General features: G+C 34.4%; 1 protein-coding gene across 8 annotated transcripts; it reads right to left on the bottom strand.

Annotated features, from left to right (window-relative positions):
• Window positions 1–44: 44 nt before the first annotated feature.
• On the bottom strand, window positions 45–26,049 carry LOC129001070 (WD repeat domain phosphoinositide-interacting protein 2-like). 8 transcript variants are annotated; one of them, XM_054428233.1, is made up of 10 exons: window positions 25,818–26,049; window positions 14,229–14,311; window positions 12,173–12,339; window positions 11,558–11,752; window positions 10,686–10,951; window positions 8,476–8,646; window positions 7,804–7,911; window positions 6,573–6,679; window positions 3,315–3,374; window positions 45–267 (listed from the first exon to the last, which is right to left on the bottom strand). In XM_054428233.1, exons 1-10 carry the CDS (start codon window positions 25,949–25,951, stop codon window positions 164–166), a joined length of 1,395 nt encoding a protein of 464 aa, XP_054284208.1. In that variant the 5' UTR covers window positions 25,952–26,049; the 3' UTR covers window positions 45–163. The 8 variants fall into 8 exon arrangements, with proteins under 8 accessions (XP_054284208.1, XP_054284203.1, XP_054284202.1 ...); XM_054428228.1 differs by having other exon boundaries at window positions 3,312–3,374; XM_054428227.1 differs by having other exon boundaries at window positions 12,173–12,348.
• Between the last annotated feature and the right edge of the window lie 899 nt (window positions 26,050–26,948).

Genomic DNA, 26,948 nt, shown 5'->3' on the forward strand with positions numbered 1-26,948 from the left:
CAAGGTTGATTAAATGTCATGTGGGATGAAAAAAAAGACAAATCTACAAAGAATTTTGATTTATTTAGAGTGAATAAAATAAACGTCGAAATTGTGATCCACATAACGGAACAGAAAGACTTAATAAATATAATATACATTGGTGCCGGGAATATTTACACGTTCAATCAGTAGAGACCGGAGGGAACTCTGAGTCATCAGTGAGGCGGAAACCGTCTTTGGGCGGCGAAGACGTGGCCAGGTTCATCTCATGGAACTTCTCAGAGTCTGAAAACAGCCCAAGTGTTAAACACGAGAACACTAGGAAAACAAAGTTAAACACAATACAAAACATTACGTACAAATCCCTTCAGAAATAATAAAGTTAAATAAATAATCACAGCTTAAGTTATTGTTGAATCTAAATTTTCGGGGACTGTTTCATTGACCTGGCAAAAATACTGGCTGACGTTTTACACACGTTAAAACGCGGTCAGTTTTTTGCCTGTTTAATGGCGTTGTCTCATCTCCTAAAGATTTGGAGTCTATGGAAACCAGTTTGGATAGCTTCTAATATAAAAATTTTAACATCTGAATTAACAGACATAAAAAAACACACCATTTTGTGAAAAGTCATCAATAGAATTTGTCTAATGTCAAAAAAAGGCTAGAAAGAAAATAATTTTGACATTTAATCAAATACCTATACAGGGTGTTTCGAAACTCTCTTCCGATACTCAGTGGACATGTTCCTTAAGTAAAAAAAAAAACAGAAAATATACAAACATATGTCCTAGCTCGCTTTCTTTTCCGTCTGTCGGTGTGTATGTATTTTTTACATAACTTCCCATCACTTTGGAACCACTAGAGGTACCAGCTTAACCCTTTTAAGTGCATGATGACTAACAGAGAAACTATATTTTTGCAAAGCATTAAGTTTCTACTTTGTATAATTTCAAAATGGCGGCCATTTTTATTTATAAAGCTTAATAACTCAAAAACCATCGGATTAAAAAAAAGTTACAAATGACTATAAAAAGGATGGAAATGTAATTAACTTCACAGAAATCTGTAAAGTGAATTAAATTTCCATCCTTTTCGTCATTTTTAATTATTTTTTTTTATAAATCCTATGGTTTTTGAGTTATCAAGTTTTGGAAAATAAAAATAGCCGCCTTATTGGAACTATACAAAGTAGAAGCTTGATCCTTTGCAAAAATATAGTTCCTATTAGTCATCATACATGTACTACATTTGCAGTTGGTACCTCAAGTGGTTCCAAAGTTATGGGAAGTTATGTAAAAAATACATACGCACCGCAGAGACAGAAAACAAAGCAAGATAGGGCATATGTTAATACCATATTTTTTTTTATTGCCTTGGAGTTTGGAAACATCCTGTAGAATTTGGATACACTGACTTAGAAATTTATATTTATAAACTGTAACAACTGCATTAAATGTGTTAGCTGTAGTTAACAGGAGTTGCCTCAGCAATAAGAGTGGAACTTGCCTCATGATTCTCAGCTGGGATAAAACAAGGACACATTTAGACTCAACCAAGGCGAAAAAGTTTCTAAATATTGCCAAATATTGTCATCCCTAACTCTATAGATTTTTGGTGACAAACCTATCTTGTAAGTGGCATTCTCATTGACTAGGCTGTGTCAGCCACTGGGAAAAACATTTCACGATAAGGAATAAACGTCAGACAATAAATTTCATCTTTTTACACGTAGTTTAAAAATGCAAATTCTGTCACCAATCACCAAATTCTACAAAGGAATTTTTTTTTTCAATTCTCATTTTCAAGGTAATGATTGATGTTTTAGTTCTAAATAAGGAATAAAAGCTTTTAACAAACTGAAATATAGTGAACTAATTATAGGTTAGTTCCTCAAATTGACTTGGTACATTTACCAATATGGTATACATAGTCTTGCTTACCAGTACAACACAAGTAAATTCAATAATGTTTGCAAAATAGTGTCATTTCAAAATAGTAAATTATGTTATTTTGTTTCCAATTGTGTACAACAATCACTCTAGGTGGTTAAGTTTAAATACGTCCATTTGGTGTCCCATTAAGAGATCAATTTTTTTTGTTAGCTGCTAGTATAGACACTTTCATTTTGCACATGAGTTGCAAGTCGATAAGAGCTGTCATTGAGCAATATTAGTACAATTTATTATTTAAACGGAATTACCAAAAGAGATAATATTCTATGTAGGCTACCAGTACTCCATTACATTTCCTTATCGGACACTCTTTTTATTAGATCTTTTAATTAAAAAGTGCTTTATAGCTTTACATTATGTTAGAGTTATAACTTGAAACATTTAAATTATGGTGCTTACCTACATCATGGTCTTAGTATCCATAATTTTCTGTAGTAAAAAAGATTCTCGGGTATTATAATAACATAGCTCCAAATTTTTGTTTCAGTGATATTCAGCTTATGGAGAAGTGGTTAGTTAAATATTATTGATACAGTAGCAAAGAATTAAGTTTATCAGTTTGTTCCGTAAGTAAACTCTATTTCATTCCAGTGTGGGTAGGTAATGGAGAGCCTTCTTAGTAAGAGGCACACTTTATGGCTTGTGATAGTTCTCATTCTGAACATACAGCAATTTTTTATTGCTTGTTAAATTAAGATCATGTAATTAAACAAGTCCTGCTAAATTTGCAAGGAGCATATACTACCAGGTACATAAACAAAAACAACTGAATCCAATGATGTGTTAAGGAATCTTCTGAAATATCCTAAATACTTTTAATTTATCACGATTAGTGAAAACAAGACAAACAAAAATAATACCATCCATGGTCATTGATAATATAATCAAGCAAACAAATTACTGCACATCAAATTGTTCAGTTGATTTGAGAAAAGATGAAAATGTAATTCTTTTCCAAGTAAAAATTTTTAATTTTTTGTCATCCGGGTTTGGATATGAAAATCTGGCATGTCCTTATAGCTAGAATAACGTTAGAGTGCAACATTCATTTTGACAAGCCAAAAAGCCAATTGGGGTCACAGAAACCAATCAATCGTACAGAGAGTCAATTATCCCAGCTTTGATCCAGGACTGGTTTGAATAATCCAAAAACAAAAATTGGACAAACTAATTTTTATTTAGAATCCTTATTTCTGGAAGTAAGAATAGAGGACATAAATTTGGAACAATGAATTGACATGTTGTGTTGCAAGTACCCAAACAAAAACAATTGATCAACTGACCATAGGATAATTGACTCTTCATCCTTCTCCTGTTTCCACGCAGGAAGGAAACAGAGCTTACTCCTGGAACAAGCTGGTAATCAACACATACTACCTGACATGTGGCCGGGCGAGTGTCCTTTGAGAATGCCCGCGTAGGAGGAGCTACACAGGCCTGGTAGACAACACAAACAAGAGTTGGCGGCAACATAACCTCACATGCATACATGCAACTAACTCTACTGGGTGTGTTGTGGGTGGATAGAAGTTTGCACTTCCGCTATCTGACTACTTTATTTTTTAGGTTCAAATTTTATATTAAAAATTTAGGAATAAGTTAGGATTGGTTAGGTTAGAACTGAAATATGTATAAACTTCTGGTTGAAATTTCGTCTGAGCTTAATGTGATTTAAAAATTGAATAAAATGATATGGAGAAAATAAAACACATTGTTTTGTAAAAACTCCTAAGTAATTTTTAGAAATGAAATACATGTTCTGTGCAATATGATAAAAGTCCACTTTATACAATCATAAAGTGTAATGAATCAAGTTATAACTCTAACATGAGACATTGGCATGATTATTTTACTTGCTTAAATCCAAACGAAGCTCTTTTGGACGCAACCACATCAGATACAACCTGGGTTACTAGATTCCCAAAAATATCACTCAATAAATATAACATAACATAGTTCCTCAGTGACAGCACTTATCAATTTGTTGAAAATAGAAAATAGAATACGTTTTATTTCTTATTTCAATTAGAATGTCAATGGGCACAGTTTAACATGCACTCACCACTTACTCGCTCATGTGCATGTGACAATGTAGTTTTATCATATTCCCATCATTATTATTTTAGTACCCAATTTTGTTACAATTTTCCATAATAACTGGCAGTTATAATTATATCTAATTTTTCTAATCTGAAAGAAATTCTAAAATGTTTATATGATAGAAGAGTGGGAAAAATTTCTATTTCACTTTCAAGATCAAGGAGACAGGTAAAACTCCCTAGACTTCAAACAATAATTTGAGACAGTTTGGGTTATTCCCCTTAAAAATACAACTACTTCTAGCTTAAGATATAAATTAATTAATATGCAAGTCTTTGTCATCAATAGAAATCATTTTAGTCTAAAAAAATTAGTACTATGTTTCTAAAGAATATCTAAAATTTGGATATAAAGTAAAATTACACCAAACTACATGTTCCGAAACTAAATGTTGGTAAAAATATTTGAATCTAGTAACCATGGTGATGAAGCAACTATGATTACATCCAAGCATGTCTAGCCTATCACTCAGAAATCAGAATTTGATTATAGATGTTGGCGAATTAAATATTTCATACGTCTAGTTAATACTATTCTGACAAACTTTTAAGGGGAGTTTTACGACAAAATTAACGGTACTTTTTTTTATTGAGACAGACTAGCGTTTCCAAATATGGTTAAGTATTTGTATGAAAACAAATATAATTAGAAATTTTACTTGAAATATTACATACCGGCACTTGGACAAGATAGAATTTTTTTTAGACTAGAAAGGTGTTTGCTACATTTGCAATGGCTTTTTTTTTACTGGGTGTATTTTATAATGTTTAACTAAGTTGTGTCTGTTGGAAGCAGATCCAAGCTATCAGAAAAACTTGTAGTGAAGCGTTATGTTAAAGTAATGTATCAAAAAACTGTGGAAGCAAACTTACAAATTTACAACAATTAAATTAAATAAGAATTTTCTTCCCTAATGTTTCTGTTTCCTAAGTTCAAATAAAAAATTGGACTAAGATTTAGTTCCCGGTGAAGAAATATATAAATGGATCATTTGGCAAAAAACGTCTGTTAGTAGTTACAAACAAAACAGCTGCCACCCAAACTAAACTACTCTACTTCTGCAAACACTGGATAAGTGACAAATGAAATAAAACAAGAGATTTACCTTCACATGTAGTTTGGTAGGAAGTCTAAGCATGCATGGGAAAAACAGGGAAATAAGAAAACGCACCATAAAACCGTACAACCTCTCCAATACTGCTGAGACGTGAGATTTAATTATCTGACTTGATAGTGGACAGATGAGAGTCAACATAAGCATGACAAAACAACGTGACACGTGTGACGTGAGCATGACGTGGTGACGTCAAAACAATTAGTAAGCAATTTTGATTGTAAAAGTTTGTATACACTTGCAATTAATTGTGTTTTACGTCAGTTGAATGAGATATTTTTTTTAGTTCTGACCATGTATTATAAAATATAATGCTAAACCAACGAGAATAATATCAAGATAGAATTTGATTTTGCTAAATACTACAGTTAGTTTCAACTCCAAAACCGATTCAAGATGTTTCAAGCAAAACATTGCTCTCTTTTTAAGTTATAAGATTGCAATATAACAAAAAAAATATTCTGGAAATTTTTATATAAATAAATTTCAACGAATGGTCAATTTTATACAAAGTTAAGACAATTCTTATCCACATCGTTGACATGACGAAAGTGTGCAAAATTAAAAGCAGTAGTTCTGAAATATTAAATAAATCTAAAAACCTATCGTAGTGAAATGTTATGTTTTTTTTATTATTACTTAATTGGAAAATAGCTTAAGGATTTTTATATTTTTCGGGAAATTTTAACTTAGGCTATATTTTTACTATAAAAACCTGATATTTTTTAATAGCGTTTCATTTATTGCTCATTCTCAGCAGAATTGGAAAGACTATTTGATGACTTACGTTTAAAAGAATATTCTATTGTGAACAGCTGTCTAAACCATAAAAGAAAGTTATTAAAAGCTCAAAATTATCATTTTTTTTCAAGAAAAACTTAAAATAACCTTTTTGGTATGTTTTAAAACTAGATAAAAAACATCTAGAGAAATTAAATCTAAGTTGTTGGTTGGAGTGAAAATATGTTTTCGATTGGCAAATAGAATAATTGACCCTAGTGCAGGAAACTAGTGGGAATTATAATTGACCCTCTATATCAATGAAAATACAATTACAATTACTGAAATAAACTGATTGATATATTTACACTTATTTTGTAATCATGAGTTAACTAAATCTGTTTATAAATTTTAATCATTGTTTATAGCTTCAGTTAATTATTTCAATTACAACCAAATTCAAATGTTACACACTAAATTTAAAGAAATATTGAAGTTTCTGTAAAATGTTTTGACTTTACCAAAAAAAATAGTCTTTGTAATACTCCAATCAACAAATCACTAGCTAACCTATCTAGGTAAACACAACCTAGTAAAGAGGCCATTTGAAAATTGTGTAGGCAAAGAGCTAATGCTCCAGATTGCCAGACTGTAGGCCTTGCTTATAGTGTTTAACCTAGCTGACTCTCGACAATATCTACCTGGGGTGGGGGAGTCGGTTTTGTCGATTGGCAGCGGATTGGACGAAGGGGGGTTTTCTCCTCCGACACTCACCACTTCTGTGATGGTCTCCGCTTTACCATCCAACCTGACAACACAAAGTCAGTAAAAATTCATACTGATCAATACAGACAACACTATACCTCTCACTATCATATTCTAAAGGAAATATTCAAAGCAAACTAGTACAGTAGGATCTTGAAATCTCTTTCAATAATTTATTAATCTGTTAATTATAAGGAATAACTGCTAGGAATCAGTTTTTAAAGTCTATTAACTGAAAAGGTTGTTTTTCTCCCAATAAACTTATTACTGCCATTTGCCTATTTTATTATATTTTTCTGTTAATATTTTTTAGGTTATGTCTTTTATAATATATTTATTTTAACCCGATATCTCCATATTTAACTAAGATGAAAGCAAAAAAGAAAAATCCATGTCCTCCTCCTCTGCATTATTGTAAATATAAGCTGTTGTTGTGTGCAATCCCTTTTAAGCTCAATAATGCTGTCAAACTTTCACCTAAGCCATACACCATTTATTAAAGATGGGCCTCTCCTGCCAGCTAGCCACACATTATTGAGCTTAGTACGGATTGCACATGTAAAAAGACCTCAATGCTACACTCATCAGTGTAACACCTTAGCCAACTGAGCTACCATGCGACTGTCGGCCAGACGCGACAAGTACAGATGTAAGCCATCACAGGTGAGATTCACAAACTAACTCCCCGAGCTATACTCAGGCTTGAGTTTTAAAGTGTCAAGTCTATGAAGTTGTACATTCTACCTTCTACCGGAGTGATATATTAATTTTGGTTCTGAATCTAATTCCGATTATTGCAATGGCAATAATTGTGACACATAAACATACTAACCATAGACACTTCAGATTTTTAGAATTGTAAATGATCTTGGCTGACTCATATAAATACAGTAGAACCTTGATAACAAGACTCTCATGGGGATTATAAAATTAGTCTGGTTATCAAGGTTGACTTCTTATTGAGGTTTGCAATAACATGTGTTTAGAGGTAGGCTAAAATAAATTCAAGGGGATTTGAAAAATACACTTGTTATCAAAAGTGACTTGTTATCAAAGGTCTTCTTATTGAGGTTCCACTGTATTTACATAGTTCATAACTCAATTTTTCCGTAAAAACACTCAACCTAGAATACTTTTTAGTATTTTAGGGACAGATATTGCTTGTACCTGTACTGCTTGACCAGGGTAGTCTCCCCACCCTCGGATGTGTCCAGGTTGTATATGTAGAGGAAGCCGTCAGTTGAGGCTACCAGTAGACGCAGCACTCTCTGTATCCTGTGAAACAAACATTGTAAATACAGCTGTAGACTTGTGGCATTAGACAGTTCAGTTATTTTTAGACAAAATGGAAAGGAATATATTTAAGGAAGAAAAACCTAACCCCTAGTCAAACTGGCCAAAAAACCAAAAACTCGACAACTGTAGCAACAATATTTTTCTTTACGCATTTAAAAAAATTGCAAGTAATATTACATGTTTGAACGTTACGTCTTTAATTTTATTTGTAGCAAACTTGCTATAGCCTGCTAAAACGATGTAGCATTTTTTGGTTGTGTATAGAAAAATGCTAAAAATGCTACCGCAGCTTAAACCCTGGTTACAATGTTATATAAAAATATATGTGTCATTTTTGTTGAAACGTCAAACAAATATGAGAAATACCATCAAACAAGTATGAGAAATACAATATACTAAAAGAAAATATAGCCTAAAATCCTAAACATATTTGAACACTTGTTCTTACTATTGAATAAGAACATCCAAAACTGTACATCACTAACTTTAAACTCTTCCAGCTTCCACTATCCTAACCTATCAAGATGTACTATGTATACTAACGTGGCGACTGCACAAGCTGTCTTGTAGCCGTGGACAGGCAGGTGCACGCACACACACGACCTGCCCTGACTGAACACGTCTGTCACCTGTGTGGGGAGATACTTGGCTGACAGAGTGGCAGCCTTGGTCAGGTAACCCATCCACCCAGCGTTGTCCTCTACAGGGGCAGGTCTGTAACAGTGGGCAACACTTGTAGGCCTACTATGATGTATACAAATATTGAAGTTTGAAGATAATATAACATTCAGACTAGCTGAAAATCTAAATTCAAACTAAAGTACAATAGACTCCCACTAAAACGTTACACTTTGAAGTTAAGGGTGTAGACCCACACTATAAGGGCCAAGATCTTTGGGATTTTTTGTGAGGATAAATACACTCTCTTCCTTAGTTGAAAATGCTGTCAGTGACAGTGAAATAATCTAATGTTTTTCAATCAATTCAATTCAATTTTGTGTACTCAGTCAAAGTTTTGGTCTCTTGTGCTAGTTTGGATTCTTTCCCATTCAGGCAAGCCTGCTATCCTCACAACAAATCCCAAAACTTTACACTATTAGGTAAAATTATAGTTTCACTTTATCTGATACTCTTACTTATTGTATTTTCAACTAAAGGATGTTTGAGTTTGGAAGAGAGATGTCTTGGCAAAAAAGGAAAACTGTATATTTTTGTGTTTCTTAAGCCAGAGTGGACCTACTTAGGTAAGCCTGATATCCTAAGCAAAGTCCTTATAGTTTACAACAAGTAGACCATTCTGCTTGGCTTGATTATGTAAAGGTTGGTATCATCCTATGACATAAATCAGTAGATCTTAAGTGACAGCAGTAGAATCTGTTTGAGGCTCAATTTAAATACGTTTGGTTTCATTGTAAATTTAGCTTCAACTATATAGAAATGGAAAGTCTCGATCTAATAATGGCATACTGACAGTAAATATATGTTTCCATAGAAACTATTTATTTAATTCATTCACTGACACAGTAAATGAATGCAAGATCAAATTTTTGTTCCAGTCAATTCCAGTCAAAATGATTTTGAAGAATACAAATTCAAGAAAGTTAAGTCTATTTGCTGCATTCCAGAGACAGTGTAGAGCAGGTCTAGAAAATGAAGCATCAGTGAAAACTTGGCAGAAAAGTCTTCTTCCTTTCTTGTCACTATTGCTACATAAGAGCTAGCAAGATAACTATGGTAAGCAACCAAGTAGCAACTCCTGGGGAAAATGGGAGGTTATAGAACTACACAGAGACCTGATGTTGTATTGCTTCAGTAAAACAAAAAGGATCTACATAGTTATTAAATGGATTGTTTAGAGAAAAGTGCCAAAGGATTTGCCAAGGAAAATTTTTGAGAAACATGATGAAATGTAGGAGATGAATGCAACCATGGACGAGGAGATTGATTTTTTAAAGAAAGTTGATGAGGAAGGAACTGAAGAGTTCTGCAACAACACTGTGAGCCGAATGAAGACAAGTCCTGAAGAGGATTAAACTACAGTATGATTTAGAACCAACTTGTTAGTGTTAAGTATCTCTTGTATCTTAGTATTAAGTGTCGTTTGTACCTAGTGTTAGTATTTTATGTATGTGGTAATAAAGTATCCGTGCGCTTTCCTACTTAAGCGTATACGGAGCGTCCCCTGGGTGGCGGATAGGGGGAAGGTCGGTGGATCTGCTTGTCAGATCTCCCGGCTAGGTCCGATGGACCCGCTGACCAGAAGTAGGTCCTCCATTCATATTGGGGGTTGAGGCGATGGGCTAACCACCCTCCCTTGTAAAACAACCCTGGTTTTGTATCGCCTACGGAATGCTTCAGACAGGATGGATCACATTGGACAACACTAAGCAGTGTCATAAGGACTTGAGATTTGGAGCTGGACGGTTTGCCTTCTGGCTGTGCCAGGTGCTTTTGACATTGGAATTAGTAGGGAACTGAAAAAGTATACAGAATCATTAACGCTGGACACAATATGAAAATCATTCTTCTACGTGTGTATATCCTTATCAAACATCTACACTTCGTTCTCTTTTAGTATTAAAAATTGTTTATTTTCATCACTTTTGAATTTTTGATTATATTAAATTGTTACCTTGTCTAGAAAAGGAACAGTTGGGTTGAATAGATTGAATTTTTAAAATCTAGAAAGCATTCTGGAATGATATAGCTTTAGCCAACTAAAGGAATAAAGCTATAAAACATTATTCACTCACTGAGGCTCATCTAGTCGGAAGATGTGCACAGTCTCTGTGTTGCTCGACGCTGTGAGAAACTGTGAGTCGGTAGAGAAGAGAAGGTTGGCAATCCTGACACAGCGTTTCAAGCCTCGTCGGAACTCAAACAGCCGAGTGCCGTCGGCCACGTTGAACACTCGGATGACCGTTCCCTTCTCACTGGCCGTTGCCAGCCTTGCGCCGCTCGATGTGAAGGCCAACGCGGCCAGGGGAGAGTTGTGCGCGGGGATCATGATCTTGGCACGCTATTTGACCAAAACATAACATACAATATTATTGTTAAGTAGTAAGTATTATTTCTGGTTAGTCAAGATTTGCTGATGTGAATGTAAAATATAATTTTTACCTGAGATAACAAGATAAAAAAGTTAACATTTTTTATGACCAATTTAAACAATGTCCTTCTTTATCTTATAGTTGAATCAAATAGTTAACAAATCACATTTTTATTGACATTGTTCAATCGAGGTTTTGTGTAGTTACGTCTTTCTCTGTCAATTATTAGCTACAATGTATGTATATAAATAATAAAGCTTGTTACAAGGAATTTTGATATTATGAATGATATTGAAGACAGTGTAATCCTGTGGAATGAGAGATTGTAAAGCCAGTTAAATGTGGATAGAGCTAATGAGATAGAGTGTTGAGAATAGTAAGGAGAACAGGAGACAATAGTGATCGGAAGAGATCAAGAGTCGCTCAAATTGGTGGAGCAGTTTACGAGGTTGAGAACGGTGTTATCAAGTGACGTGAGGAAAAGGTAGGAGATGAAAGATACACTTGGAAAAAGTCTTTACGGGCTTTACTATAGGATTGGGACGGTCAACTTGTTAGTTAGTTCATCTACTCACCAGGTGGCTACAGTCGAAGATCTGCACCTCGCCAATGGTGCTGCTACCTGGATACGCGAGGTAGCAGTTCTCACTACTGACGGAGAGAGCACACAGCCCTGACACGTTGGGTGGTGTATCTCGTATGGTGTGCAGCACCTTCATGTCTCGTATGTTGTGTATGTACAAAGCCTCTTCCAGGCATACCACCAGTCTCTGTCGGCAAAATATCCATGTAGTAGTGAAAATTATTTAGTAAACCATCATGGAAAATCAAGGTGAATTATGTACTAGTACTAATAAAAATAGAGAATACAAGTACAAATAAACGGATTTGTTGATTTGTGGAGTCTTATATCTATCCAAACATAGGCCAGTCTTCATATTAGTACAGGTAAAAGTTCAGTAGAAATTGCAGTGAAAATTCATTCACTAAGTTTACTTAAATAGGTAATGCCGAGTGGGAATATTTTGCTTTTAAACTGGACAAACATTATCATGATATGATACCTTTGACAGTAGCTCAATCCCTATGAGGGGAATTCACTGATATTCCCATATATGGGAAATTCGCTGATATTCCTCACATGGGAATCTCACTAAATGTAAAGTTTTAACATGAAAAACCAAACTCACAATCCGGTTTAGCTTGACGGACAGGATGGTGTTGCTGTAGCTGTAGTTGCATATCTCCGTTCCCCGCTTGAAGTGGCAAACCTTGAGTTTCCGAGGGGAGCTGAGACTGACGACGGCGACCAGACTCGAGCTGAACAGCCTCTCCACGATGCAGCAGTCCTGAGTGTCTGCGGAAACTTTGGGTTAGGTTTGGCTACAGACTTAGTGTTAAAATACCGACTGGTCTTTTAACACTAGGTCATACAATGATTCCTGGTTTACACCATTCCAACAATAAATTCACAGATAAGAAAGAACTACATTACATTAATTATTTATATTAATTAATGGTAGAAATAAGTCTTATTTCAGCTAGGATATCCTTTATTCAGTTGGATTTAAAAGTTTTTAATCGTTATAGCGTCTATGAGCCCCTAACAGATGTAGACAGTAAAAGATCACTCACAATTTTATTTTATACCTATACGTAGTATAAAATATGACGCAAGTATAGTTTTGGTTGGAATTATCGAGTTTCAGTTTTGGGTAGATAATCCGTTTTGGATTCCTCTGAACCTGAACCCAAAACAGTGGTGTCCAAAATAATGTATGTGTGTGTGTGTGTGGGGATGTGTAAAGAACTAGAGACCACACCTGGGATCCAATTTAGATTCAATTGGTATATAAGTAGTAAGTACTAATCTATAGTATCTCCAAGTTTTTTTATATTTTTTTATTTTGATTTGAAAAAAATTATTTTTAAAAACAGCTCAAACCAATAAACCATTTTGGTTAGAGTTTAGTATGACATTTTCCTTTAAAATCCAAACAAAATGGTACAGCCCCCATTGCTGTAAAAACTCCGGTTAGTAAGTAATTGCTAACTTTTCTTTTTAGTAAGTAACTTTTCTGATTTTCCCATAAAATATCATAGCTACTACCACCTTTTACACAGTACAATATACAAAAATTATTGGAACCATACAAGTATTATATATATTTTCAATTATATAGTGTTTCTTAGAAACAGTGTCTATTTCAAAAATATAAGAAATACATAATGTTGTTTGTCAATAACACAACAAACAAGTCATGTGCCGGAGCATTTTTTACAAGTTGTTTTGTTTCTCTTCATTACAAACCTGATTTAGCACAAAGAGATAGTATAATGAATCTTTAGAAAGACCGAAGTTGTGACAGATAGAGAGTTCACTTGAGATGACCTCAGAGCTATCTAGTGACTCAGTTAGCTTCTAAACAGCATCAGGCAACGCAGAGTAAAGTTTAACTCCACTAACACTCTTAAGTGACGTAACAATCAAAAGACTAACTACCTAACTACCTTTCTTAAACGTCAAGTAAACAGAATTTATCCTATTTATTTTTACATAATGTGCAATATATTTTTTTTTTATACATAGAGCTTAATTTGAGGGAAAGCAAAATAAAATATTATGAGGCCTCTCTCAAGAAAATATTTTGTTTAATGTTTTAATATTCTATTTTTAAGCAAAATATAATTTCAAATAAGAATAATGTTGTGTATTGTTTTGTTATTAATTAAATAATTGTTTAAAGTTCCCATCGGGAACGAAACTGCAGTGGCCTATATTTGGACTACAAAGGTTCACTTGACAGTATAAATGGTATTTAAACCATTATTTATTACTACCAGTGATCCGGAGGCTAACAACATGAAGGGACTATTTATTGTTAACCCAATATAACAATTATCTATGAAAGAGAAGGGAAGTAGGTTCCACGAGGACAAAAACATTTGAAAAATCTCAAGCCTGTAAGGGATAGAGGATAAAACGTTAAGAGATAACATAGTTCCCAGTATATTTCAGTTCTGGTACCTCACTGTACATACAAATTCGGTCGTACCCCCAGTTCAGTGTCTGATATTTATTTTATCTCCAGTTATTTTAGCTCAAACAATGTTTATGTTTTCAAGGAATGTATGGCAAACAAAACTATAATCTCCAAATTTGAGAACCTCAGTAGGAGCTCAATTTCAAATGAAATGGGAATTGCTTGTGAATCATAGTTATTAAAGTAATCTTTAATATCTCACCATCTTCGTAGATCTGCTCGAGAGAGTCCACGGAGCTCAGGGAGAAGATTCGGTAACCTGTCTTTGTGCCCACTGAGAGTGATCTGAAACAACAGGGCTTGATTAGCTTCCATTGATCTTTTCTTGGAGACAGAATTGGAATCATTTTTGGGTCATAGTTTACCTAATGGGTAGCCAAAAGACATGGCCAAAAGATTGTTTTACACCTATACAATTTGATTTAGAATGTTATGTATATGCTTTTGGTGGTATAATCTTTGATATTACTGTGGAGTAAACCATTCAATTCATGTGCTATATTTTCAAGTTTGCATTCTTACAGTATTAAAAAACTAAAGTGACAACTATTTAACATTCGTTAGAAATATATTACATTTTATACTTGGCAGAATCGTTGATTTTCCCTCACATCGGCTACTATGATAAAAGTAATTGTCATCACATAGGGGATGACACCATATATAGCATCTCTTGGCTGTGACTGGACAGACAACCCTCATAAGACTCTTAGGGGTTCCGAGGTTTGATTATTTAGTAGATAAAATAATACTGAGGAAATAAAAATAAGACCGAAGTAAACATTAGAAATCAACGCTAGATTTACACCCAGAATGTTGAGTGCTTTTAAAAAGTGCACGCTACTTCCAAATTGTTTCCAAGTTTATCTTAAAGAAAATTGAACCCATATCACTCACCCAAATTGCAAAAATGTACTGACTATTTGAAACACAAAGGCCTAGTTTACATGAGCAATAATTTAATTTGAAAATGTTAAGCTAGTTTTTGCAATGTTGAGGCTCTTGTTGTTGACCACTTAGGAAAATATAAAAAACCAATTATCTGTCATAGATAAACCAACTTTATGTCCTGTTACAAAACAAATCTTTTAGTAAATGTTGGTTCCAATTTGTAACAATCCTCTACACAAACCTTCAGTGGAACATCCAAGCAAGATCATTGACTTTGAGCAAAAAGTAACCAAATAAATAAAAACTGTTCCAAAAAAAGAACAGAACAGAATGAAACTGTTCCAACAAAACAACCAGACTTGCTGGCCTTGGAACATATTGGAGGGCACCAGACAATGAGAATGAGAGGGAATTGCACCTGCAATCTGCAATTTACAGGACAAGGTCACAATGTCACTACAATGCATTGAGAAAAGAATTATACCATTGTAAAATATTTATTTGTGTGGTTTAGGAAAAATACTTGGCACGACGCACAACATTACTAGGCCTACTTAAATACATTTTTTTACAAAAACTTATTGACAAAATAGACTACCTACAAAGTTTTTACAAAGCAGGTGGTGACGAGTTTTGTTGCAAATACAAGGAGAATGTTTTGGACTTCAGAGGAAAGTAATATGGCATATTTCCTCATAAAGATTCCAAGGCAAGGGCTAAAAGATTAATTGTTATACAAAATATGTTTATAAGAATATTCCAATTTACCAAAAGTTGCCAACTGTACCACATAAACATTCAAGCGAAACGTAATTTCTACGAAATCATTAAGAGGTTATACCATATTTTCAAGAGTATCAAGCTATTATTTTAAATTTTGAATTCATTTAACAAGAAATTCTAATAGTTTTGTATGTATAAAGTTGGATTTGAAGTTTTAACACAAACTTTACTATTTTAAACTGTTAATTGATTATTTTATCTCTTAGATGTTACAGTTAATAATCAAATATCAGAATTACAATAACAAAATGATTAATTTATCACTCTTTGTTTGAGAAAATAAAATGGATGTGAACATAGAATTATTTTTTATTTGTGGCATAGCTAGATTTGAAATTGATATAAAGGATCTAGTTTGACTTTCAGACCCTTCAAATGAAAAAAAAGTTTGACTCACAAAGATTGTCACTAAAACAGTATTTCTGTAAATTTAATAGTCTACAGTATACCTTTCCTTTCCTCGCTTTGAAAGTTTTACAAAACTCTGTTGTGTGGAATGTACCGGTATTTGTAACAATAGTTTTAAAACTATACAAAAGGGCAGTATGGATTCATTCTTCTGTATGTTTCAGACTTTGACTGAGTTGAAACTTTGACAGAAGAGACAAGAGAACTCAGAGACAATGCAGTCAGAGTTGTTACTTGTTGGGGGGGAGGGGGGGAGAGAGAGAGATTCAAGGACCACTGTTATTAAGCTTCTCTTTCTCTCTATGATCAAACACAACCATGGCCTGCCCTAACCTTCTACAGTGGGATTATTTTTCCTTGTTGGCTGGAATAGTGCACTTTATGCACAATAGCACAATCCCAACCTACAAGTCCGGTAAAATCCCTTCTGTAAATACAATTTTCAATGTACAGATTTTAGAGAGTGGCAAGAGTTTACTCCTTACATCTTTTGCAACAAATAGTCTAAATGCTATTTATCTATAGTTGTTATGGAAAATAGTGGTCTATTCAGAATGATTTTGAAGTCATTATCACAAAAAATATCTCTCAAATATATCATTAAAAGTCTCAGTAAACCTACAAAGATGTTTTCCACGGCCACCGAGTAACATGATATCAACTACGTCGATCCACAATGTCATCGGATGGTTACAAACAACGCCACTATCAGCACACGGGCGCGATATCATAATGGCATTGAGATAAGTGTTGTCTACCATTGTTGTCAACAGCATTGTAAGTACTACGTCATAAAGCCACTGTGTATCAGCAACCAGAACCAACACAGTGACGTCACGAGATTAGCCGAGACAAAGAAACTGTTTTCAATAACTTGTTTATCAGTTATGGTACATTCACTCAATAATGTAGAAAAACAATTTTGTAAAATTATCTACGTTATTGGGTAGTCAAAAAAAAAATAATTTCAGCTAAATTATAGAGTTGAATAAATATTAGACGGATTTAACGTTATAGTCAAGTACGATTAGAAAATTCGAAAATGTGCCTCAATAGCACAAACGTGTGAAACAATGAAAAATTCAACATTACAGAGAAAATCGACGATTTGAAAATGTTTGTTTTATGATTAAAATGATACATGAAATAGATTTCCTTGGTTAGCGTTTTCAAATAATCTGAAAATCAGCTTTCTTCTCAGTGCTCACATATAAAAGTAGATCCTGTATAGCTTACATAAATTTTATTTTAAAACATTGGGTTTTAACTAGCACACATTAAATAGATTTGCTTTAATATAAGTTCTAAAAGATTTGTATTCTGAAGTTTGCAAGACACTTTTTTTCTTACATAAAAGAAAATGTAAAATGTTCACTAAATAGTTCAATTTATCGTTAATCAAAAATTAATTCTAAAATATTGCAAAAACCTGCGACTTGTGTCTTCATTCACTACTGTTGCATACAGCATAAACAATACTGGCAGCATCACTTTGGAGGTCGTTGACCTGCCATCAGCTGATCGCTAATTATCTCGCGCATTTCATTGTTGCGCTCCTCAGTTTCTAGGTTATGTTTCCCCTCTTCTATTACGCAATTCCAAGGCCGTTTAACTAATTGCGCCTCCACTCACTTAACATGTTCGGTTTCTTTTTTCACTGGCACTAAAATGGCTCTGCGCTCCGCTTGATGCATTACGTCTAACCTATTTTACATAGAGTTTGAATTTTGTAGATTCCAAGCTACAGTAGTCTAGTAATCAGGCTAAACCACGGATATTACAGCTAAAGTGGTAGGACTATGTATCATACATAAACTTAAACATATGACGTCACTGGGCCAAACGTAAACATGGTTTTATTAGTATTTTAATGGATTTCTCCAAACACGTCCGATTCCGAACCAGATGTTACGGCTATTAGTACAGTTATATGGACCAGTGTATGACGTAATTTGTTTATGTTTATGATCCTAACGTTTCTGTTAATATCCGTGTGCAAAACCAGAATTGGTCGACAACAATTGGAAAGTTGAAAGATCCAAATTGAATGGCTAACCGCTTGAGGTCCTGAATAAATACTATAAGTTACCTATTGGAAATTTGTTCCTATTTCAGTTCGAAAATATTATTTTTTATTTTGCTTTTTATGTTCACAAAAAGACATAGAACGTTAATAAAATAATAACATAGGTCTAGAGCGTGGCAAGAAACGTTAAGGAAAACTACTTACATGTAAACCTATACTATAAATAAATATCATCGATGCATCATACTTCTTGAGACTACTAGTTTTCAGACATTTTTTCCAATACCATTCTCACTTCCCAGAGTTAAAATGTAACCGTTAACATATAAGTATTTCAAGTTTCCCTAACAAGTCGTACATGATGAGGCAAGTGTAGTGTAGGAAAGGGAAAGTGGAGGTTATAGGCCAGCCCATCCTTGACCTACCGAGCATCTTACAATGGAACAGTGTGACCAACCGCGGGGTAAAAACATTGACTATTATAGTCAATGGTAAAAACCAGTCAAAATATCGTGGTGCAACCTCTGATTAGGTTCCAATCGCAAGATTGTGTATTAGATCGATGCGGTGTGAAAAATTAACAATTTTGAAAAACTACAAAAAGTCGCCTGAAATCGTATAGCTGCTAAGTTTTAATTAAGGCGGTAAGGCCCCGCAGACAGTGGTGGTGGGGGCCGTGCTCGCTGGTGGGGGCCTAGGGCGGTCCTAGGGTGCCCGGGTTGAGAGAAAAAAGTTATTACTTGGAATTTGGAGACAAGTATTTTTTTATTTTTTTCCTGAATATACTTTTGGTATTAACAAAAAAAAGTAGGGTATACAAAGCCCGAAAAAAATGAATGCAAATACTTTAAATGTTCAATGTAAACACAATTAAAACGTGTGGTATGAGTGGGTCAAGTAATGAGTTTTGAGGTGAAATGGGTACCTATTAGACCTACCTTTGTGATGTCATAAACTACACTATCGCAACAATAAAATTCTATGTAGGGTTTACATAAAACGTATAAATACCATAAAAGATTATTCATTTACAATTATAACAATGTTTGCTGTAAGAATCGTTATTTACGCGTAATTACAACTTCCTGTCTATTAATTATTTACCAAACGTGCAAAAACCACTTTTCGTCCCTCTGAGGTTTCAAATTATTTCATATTCATGAGCCTGGTCCGGCGTAAGAGCGTAATTTGTTTTGAAAACATCGCCACAACGTAGAAGCGTCTGGTAAACGACCCTTGTGTCCTGTGCTGTGAGCCTTCGTAAACAACAACAGTAAACAAACAGCTGATGTCTGTGTCGCTGCTACGTCAGCTGTAGCAACGATCCAACGATTACAATCATCAAAACACGAACGTTAGAATTAGTTACCCAATGACACGTTTTGTGTTCATAACAATTGTACTGACTTGTATGTCATGAAAACAAGCATAGACAACTAGAATTGTATATAGGAAAGCCGTGATGCGGTAAGCATGTGTTCTAGCGTCCACCGCTAGGAGTGCCGTGTAGTTACAGCTACGTAACTAAACGGCGCTCCTAGCGGTGGACGCCAGAACCTATGCTAACCGCATCACTACTGTCGGTCTATATTTAATTCTTATTGTACATGAAATATCAACGTTGTCTCTGTCTTTGACACGAAAAAAATTACGCGATTGTCTAGTGTGTAGGACGTAGTGTAGTTAAATTATTTCAACTTTAAACCCCTAAGCTTAAGGGGCTTTGCTGTGTGAAAAGTAGATATAATTAACGTGCACACGAAATAATAATGCAATAACACAAGAAGATTTAAGTAACCAAAACAGTGTTGCTATACTGAACTCTTAAAATAAGTTGTAGTGTAACTTGGCACCTTAACAAAGACAATATTTATTTTGAAACCAGGTGTATAATCTAAACAAGTACCTATAGCCTACATCTTATATCTTTTGAACAACAAAGTACCTATATACTGTGCAATATGTTTTAATTAAATGTTAAACAAATCACCGCAACTTTGCCGCATAATTGATTAGTTTGAATAGCGATCCAGGAAGTTACGAGAGTTGACAAGCCTTCTCATCACATCGTCGCGGTTATTAACTTTGAAAATCAGCTGTTTTACTTCTTTGTTTAATCAGCTGATCCATGCTGTTCTGAGTCCGTAGAGTAAGGAGTGGAAATTAAGAATTGAAATACTAAACTAATTAGTTTTCTAACCACAAACTTAATCTTGCAAACCGCAAAAGTAGACAGGATTGTTTACAAAACAAAGCAAGTCAAAAGATGTTTACTTGATAAAACCGCATTATCAACTTACCAAGTTTACAAACCAACCACGTCTGTTTTCATTGTTGTTGTTTTGTTCTTGTTTCTACGTGATTTGACAGACAGTAGCTCAGCAGTCGGTTTACTGATAACGATGTTACCAAGGTCATATGATAACAATTTGACGTGGACCAAGGGGACCCACTGGGTAAACATACGGAGGGATGCAATGTTATTGCTTTCTCCCTCTATACCATAGTATACAGGGTGTCCCGGAACTCTCTACCAAAATGTTAGAGCATTGTTCCTGAGTAAGAAACATTTCTAAATACAAAATTTAAATTGTCCGGAAGTCCTTATTTACTCACACAAAAGCCATTTTGTTTTTTTTTCTTATTGTTTTCTAAAGAATGGTTTTAAACATACAAAATGGAAACTTTGCACAAACATTAATGACATTTGAACAAAGCTACCAACAAATTATTACAATTTTTCAAAATCATAAATCAAAATGGCAGCCATTTAAAAATGTGTTTCTTAAATAACTCAAAAACGGTTGATTTTACAAAGATCTTACAAGAATAACTTTTTAAGGCAATTTTATTACAAATCGATTGACACCTTATTTTTAAAGATTGGACGAGTGTTAACTAAAATATGGCAGTTTTAGATCAGCTGGAGGTTAGTTGCAGTGCATGACGAAAGAAAGTCACGTATCACGAAATTTGCAATATCTCAGTTAATACTCGTCCAATCATAATAAATAAGGTGTCAATCGATTTGTAATAAAATTGCCTAAAAAAAGTAATTCTTATAACATGTTTGTAAAATCAACGGTTTTTGAGTTATTTAAGAAACAAAATTTTAAATAGCCGCCATTTTGTTTTATGAAATTGAAAAATCTTCATAATTTTTTGGTAGCTTTGTCTTGTTTTTGCCAAATGAGTTTTGAGTGGATATATCCGTTTTTGGGTCCCCTGAACCCAAAAAAGTGGTTTTCGAAGTGACGTCTTTGTGTGTATTTGATTTTGGACAAGCAGAACATTTCTACTATTTTGTAAAGACGATACTACAATTACAGTTTTCAGAAGGAATAACAAATTAATATAACAGTTATAGTATATTTCGTACCTAGGGCCGAAAATGAGGTTTTGCCGGCTCGAGATAGTTTTTAAATCGATCGAGAGCTGCAAAACCATTTCGGTCCGTGGTACGAACGCTATTTTTCACCACACTATACAGTATTACCACTATTCACCACTATATATAATAATGCACAATGGTAGTCAACACAACTAAAACTTTAAGGTTATGTGAAGAAATAATTTGAGGAATCAGCAAAAATAAAAATAAATAGTTGCTAGGCAACGGTGACAATAACACAATTCTATTGCAATGCTATGGATTTTGATTGTGTATTTAATGCATTCATGTTTTGAGTAAGTAAGCGGACAGCTGATTTTGCGGCCCCGGGCTGTAAAAACCTGCTTGGTCCCCAAATTACTATGACAGCTGGCATGGCCAACAAAACGTAACTTTCAGCCACCAATCAACGTATGTAATACAGCCAAAAACATCATAGTGTGAGTGAAAAATTAATTAATGCATATAAAATAAGCTCCACACATTTTCCTGGCCATCTGGCTCTGACATAAGCCTCATCAACAGATTAGAAAAAGTACATTGCACTTTAAACAAAGATGTGTTGAAAACAAAGATTAAATTGACCATCAAAAGATACCTCTTATCAGTGATCAGCTGTTTTTATGCTGTAGAGACTAGGTCAATCTAATAATGCAGTGGAAATTCACAATAACTTTGGTGATTAAACATGTTATATTTTGCTGAATTATGTTAACCATTTTATCCTACAGTTTTGATACAGTAAAGTTAAAGTTCGGACAGAGCTTTGATCTGAAAAATTGTTTGACTTTTTTACGTCACATATAGGGTTAAACCTTAATTTGGTTTTAAGTTTGTTGCATAATATGTTTATATTTCAAAGGTTGGATTTAACACAACCAACTATTAATAATTTTTTTTACATATGGGACAATTGGAGATGTGAGGTACGCCATATTCCCCTTGATATTGACTGTATATAGTACTTTAAAATCCTTGTGTTCATTATACAGGTATATTTGATCTTTTATTCCTTTTCATACACAATAAAGTCTATAATCTATTTAATAACATAAACAATATTAACTTAAGGATCAGTGCTTCTCACAACAGCTGATTTCTAAAACCAGCTGACCCTCCATTGCCAGCTGATCAACAATGTGCTTGGCAGCTGTCAGCTGTTATTATTCTACACCTGGACTGGAGTTCTTTCTACTTTAACCCACATGGATTCCAAACAAAGAAATAATAAAAACCCAAGCATGAAATTTATCAGTATACAAGTATATTATTAAAAGAATTTGTTGGATTTTTGTATTCAGCAGATCGACCCCTAAAAATTTATCATATAAATCTAATTCATATGTATATCTCATAGGCCCTATCTATATCTGGATCGGTTGTTGTTTCAAAACAGCGATGGTTTCTTTTAATTCCTCAATTGATCGAGACCCAAAATATATCGATCCTTGGCACTTTTGAGATAAAAAATTTTATTTTTAAGTTACCGGTACCAATTTTTTTCCTCGCACACTAGACTTTTTTCCCGTGGCAAACCTAGCACTTTTTGGACAAAATAAGTAAATAACTGTAGCATTTTTTGGAATTACAAACAAATTCTAGCTTCCAAAGGGTTATCACATTTCTTCCCCGATCTTCTGCCATTAACCAGTTTAATTGGTTACGTCATTCACAAATGTGGTAAATTTCAGTTTTGCAAGTCACACATGAGTAACAGAAGCCCTGGACGGAGTAAGGCTTCTTCATCTCCACTAATGAGAATAAACAACGGACACCTGACGCTCCCTATGTCCCTGTTGGTTAAAATATCGACCATAATTAAATGTATGGTTGGGCCTAATGTGTAATATGAGCAGTCATCGATTTATAAAATACCCCTACCGCAGCAAACCTGCAGACTAAGCGAATTTCCCTTTATCTGGCTGGATTGTATATAGCCTACTAAAATATCTGTTTAAAATTAACAGATTTATTCTTTACTAGCAGAGTACTCGTATTTTTTACGGGGTTGGCGTAGAAATATGCAGGGTGTCCCGTAACTCACTGGACACTTGTATATAGCGCTATTCCTTAGGTCAAGACAAACACAAACACCATAGGAACATGGGTCTGTGGTGTCTAGTTTACCGACTGTCAGTATTTATGTGTTTTTTTTTTAAAAAAACTAATAACTCCTAAACGGTTTGAGATACAGCTTTGATATTTTGCAAAAATGTTAATCTTAATAAGACCTATTATTGTTAGAAATTATACTAAAAAATCATTAACCGTTTCAAAATGGCGGCCATTTAAAAAAAATGTTGATGCCAAATTTCACGAAAACCATTTTTTTTACTCCATAATGCTTTAATAACGAACATTGCTCACAGAGGATCAATCAGGACTTGTTGCGGGTAATTTCATAATCTTTGCGAAAAAAATCGGAGATTTCAAGTGGCGATTACATGGAAAATCTTTATATTAGGTTGGCAACACTGATAGAAGAAAATATTGTGGGGAGACACTTAGAATTTCCCAACTATTTTACACCGATTTCCCAACTATATTAAACAGATTTCCCAACTATATTAGGCTACACAAATTCCCCAACTAAGTAATATTATTATCAAGGCTAACAAGAAATTAAAGGTGTTCTCACATTATCGGTTATGACTGTCAATCTTCATTGTTGATTGTGTCTTAAGTGTCTTGGGTACACTTCCATATCTGTTGGCACAAACAGCCGAATGAAAATATCGATCGATGTATCGATTATTCGATATATCGTTTGGTTAGTTCGGTAACCTAACCTAACTAACCAAACGATATATCGAATTAAAAAATCGAATAATCGATATTACTGATTCGGTTGTTTGTGCCAACAGATATGGAAAGGTGTGGGACCCAGTGTCTTAACAAATGTCCACACCGTAGGTCTACTGAATGTATTCGAACATATTAAGTTTTCAGCCTGTTAAAATCAATTTATAATAAAAACTCAGTAGATACTGCTCTTCACGTGCAGCTCAGAAGGCTACACGTGATTTAACAGTACAACAGATAAAATAAAATATCTGGGACGGGTGGCGTCGTCCTGTAATCCAGCTACTAGGAGGTCACGAATTGTGGATATTTATAGGCATGCACTGTGGATGCTATACTCCCCAGTGTGGATTAACGTCCGCACGGGTGAGTACTACGACTATCCGAAGTACTATCCTGATAATTAGACCAATTCGTAATTACCAAGGCAAAAATGTGGTTCGGATTCCACTATAAACTGTAGGTCCCTTAGTTGCCATTAGCTGTATGGGCTATTAGTTAACAGCTGTGTCTAAGGAATGTCGGCCTTAGTCACTAACAAGACTAGAAGATCGCGCCACTCATCCTACACTCATCTCCATTCATACTTGGCTTAAAATACCTACTTTGTATGGTCGCCATTTCATAGAACAGTATTAACAGTATTAACAACAACTTAATGATAATTTGATCATTTGTTGTGTTGTGATTATGATTTAAGTTAGTTACTTGCTATTTCCTGATTCTGGCCAGCCAGAGACAACCTCAATTGGGTTGATTTTTGGAGTTCTTTTGAACGTGATTACACCTCTGGAATGTCTGAAAACGTGAGTTTGGAGATCTAATTTTTCAAAACTTTCCGGGGGGGGGGGGCCCGTTGGGGCTCCTCAATCCCCCTCCCCCCCTAAGCTATGGTGCAGTGGTGTAACTAGAACCACTGCGGCTGCAGTTTACTTTAGGTCCTACACTCATTCAAATGAAAATATCGATTATTCGATCGTTTCATTCGATATATCGTTTGGTTAGTTAGGTAAGGTTAACCTTATATAATAATATATAATATATAAGGTATACCTTAGTCTTATATCGATCAATATTTTCATTCGAATGAGTGTAGGACCTAAAGTAAAGTGCAGCCACCACTGCACCTGATCATTATTAAACATCATAGGATAGGCCTAGGCCTAAGATCTATAAATTAAGATCTTTTTAAGTTAATCATGAGATGATAACTTACAGTATCTGGACTCCTCGGTATTCGTTACACATAAGTTAATCTATAAGGGATAGGAAACAAAATCCAAATTGGTAGCCTACTTTAGAAAAATAATATTTTTGAGCGAGCAGTTGCAGCTCACAAGCATTAATAACCATTACGGACTACATTCAAAACCTAAAGAGGTAATGTAACTGATTCAAGTAACTGCGTTTGAAAAGCTTTATGAACAAAGAAACATTTTGTTTGCACACAACAAATCCCAAACAACCTTTATGACAGATGGCGTACTTACGTGCAATCCTGATTGAAATTTACAAAATACACAGAGCTGGAAGAATCTGCCTGGCTGTTTGGTAGGGTCATGAGTCCTTTTAAGTTTCCCTTGATAGTTTCTGCAAACACATTAAACATTAACGAAGGTAACATTAAAAAATTCACTTATTTGAGCGACCTTGACAGTCCACTATAACACCATTTTGACAACTGAAACGAAACTGAAACTGAACTCACTCAACTCAACTCAGTCAACTGAGACTGATCTGATCTAAATTCTCAAAAGCAAAACAGAAAAACAGCTGACTTGGGAATTGAATTGCATAATTTCAGGTGGGGGTATGCTGTAAGCAAAGCAGGTTTGCCAACAAAAGACGTGGAAAGTAAATAAAAGAAACGTCATATAACACTTAAAACATATATTTACGCTTATTGATCATTGGAATGTCCGTCCAATCGAAATCGATCACCACTTACCACCTTTTTGTATATTTACCGTCTTGTGAGTAAAAGGATAAGCGTAAATATATGTTTGTGTTATAAGACGTTTCTTTTATTTACTTTCCGTAAATTTAATTACACGTACAATGCTGATCAAGAGGTTATTTAACAAAAGACGTTACACTCAATTAAAAAGAAAGAGTATTTAAGAAAAGTTAATTGCACAATTAATTATGGAACAGCAAGAAACAAATCGTAAACAAAACGAAAAACACGACCTCTAGTGCACCGGGTACTCTACTCAGAACTCTACGGTTCAACCCAACTTTCGTAGGCAGAGTCGAGTAATATTTTGTGCATCCCTACCTTTAGCGGGTGTGTTGCTAGCCTATCCTGTTGATTTCAGCTCTTTGCCTCTAAATGTATTCTCTAACAAACCGTTAAAGTGGTGCAAAATCAATCCACTGTACGATATAGATGATTTTTTTACGTTAAATTCATAAACAGTTATCTAGATTTGGAAAACTAGCTTTTATTTTATATATTCTGTTTGACAAAATCCATTGTAATTGTTTAATTACCGAACGATGAATAAATTGTCTATTGCCTAGTGGTTGTAGAACAGAGCATCGGACCTCCATGCGAGAGGGACGGGTTCAATTATTGGCTCATCCTCCAAGCTTTAATGGTTTTGGACCAATTTCCCTAA

This window comes from Macrosteles quadrilineatus, unplaced genomic scaffold, assembly GCF_028750875.1.
Source record: "Macrosteles quadrilineatus isolate MER2022 unplaced genomic scaffold, UCM_ALF_1.0 Scaffold_8__2_contigs__length_117827958, whole genome shotgun sequence".
NCBI classification, from domain to species: domain Eukaryota; kingdom Metazoa; phylum Arthropoda; class Insecta; order Hemiptera; family Cicadellidae; genus Macrosteles; species Macrosteles quadrilineatus.

Excerpts from the sequence above, each read along its gene's own strand:
- LOC129001070 (XM_054428226.1), bottom strand. The coding sequence starts at position 25,951 with ATGTTACCTTCGTTAATGTTTAATGTGTTTGCAGAAACTATCAAGGGA. Across the intron at positions 12,349-14,228 it reads CGAGCAGATCTACGAAGATG|TTTCCGCAGACACTCAGGAC; the intron begins GTGAGATATTAA and ends CCTAACCCAAAG. Across the intron at positions 10,952-11,557 it reads TCTTCGACTGTAGCCACCTG|CGTGCCAAGATCATGATCCC; the intron begins GTGAGTAGATGA and ends TTGGTCAAATAG.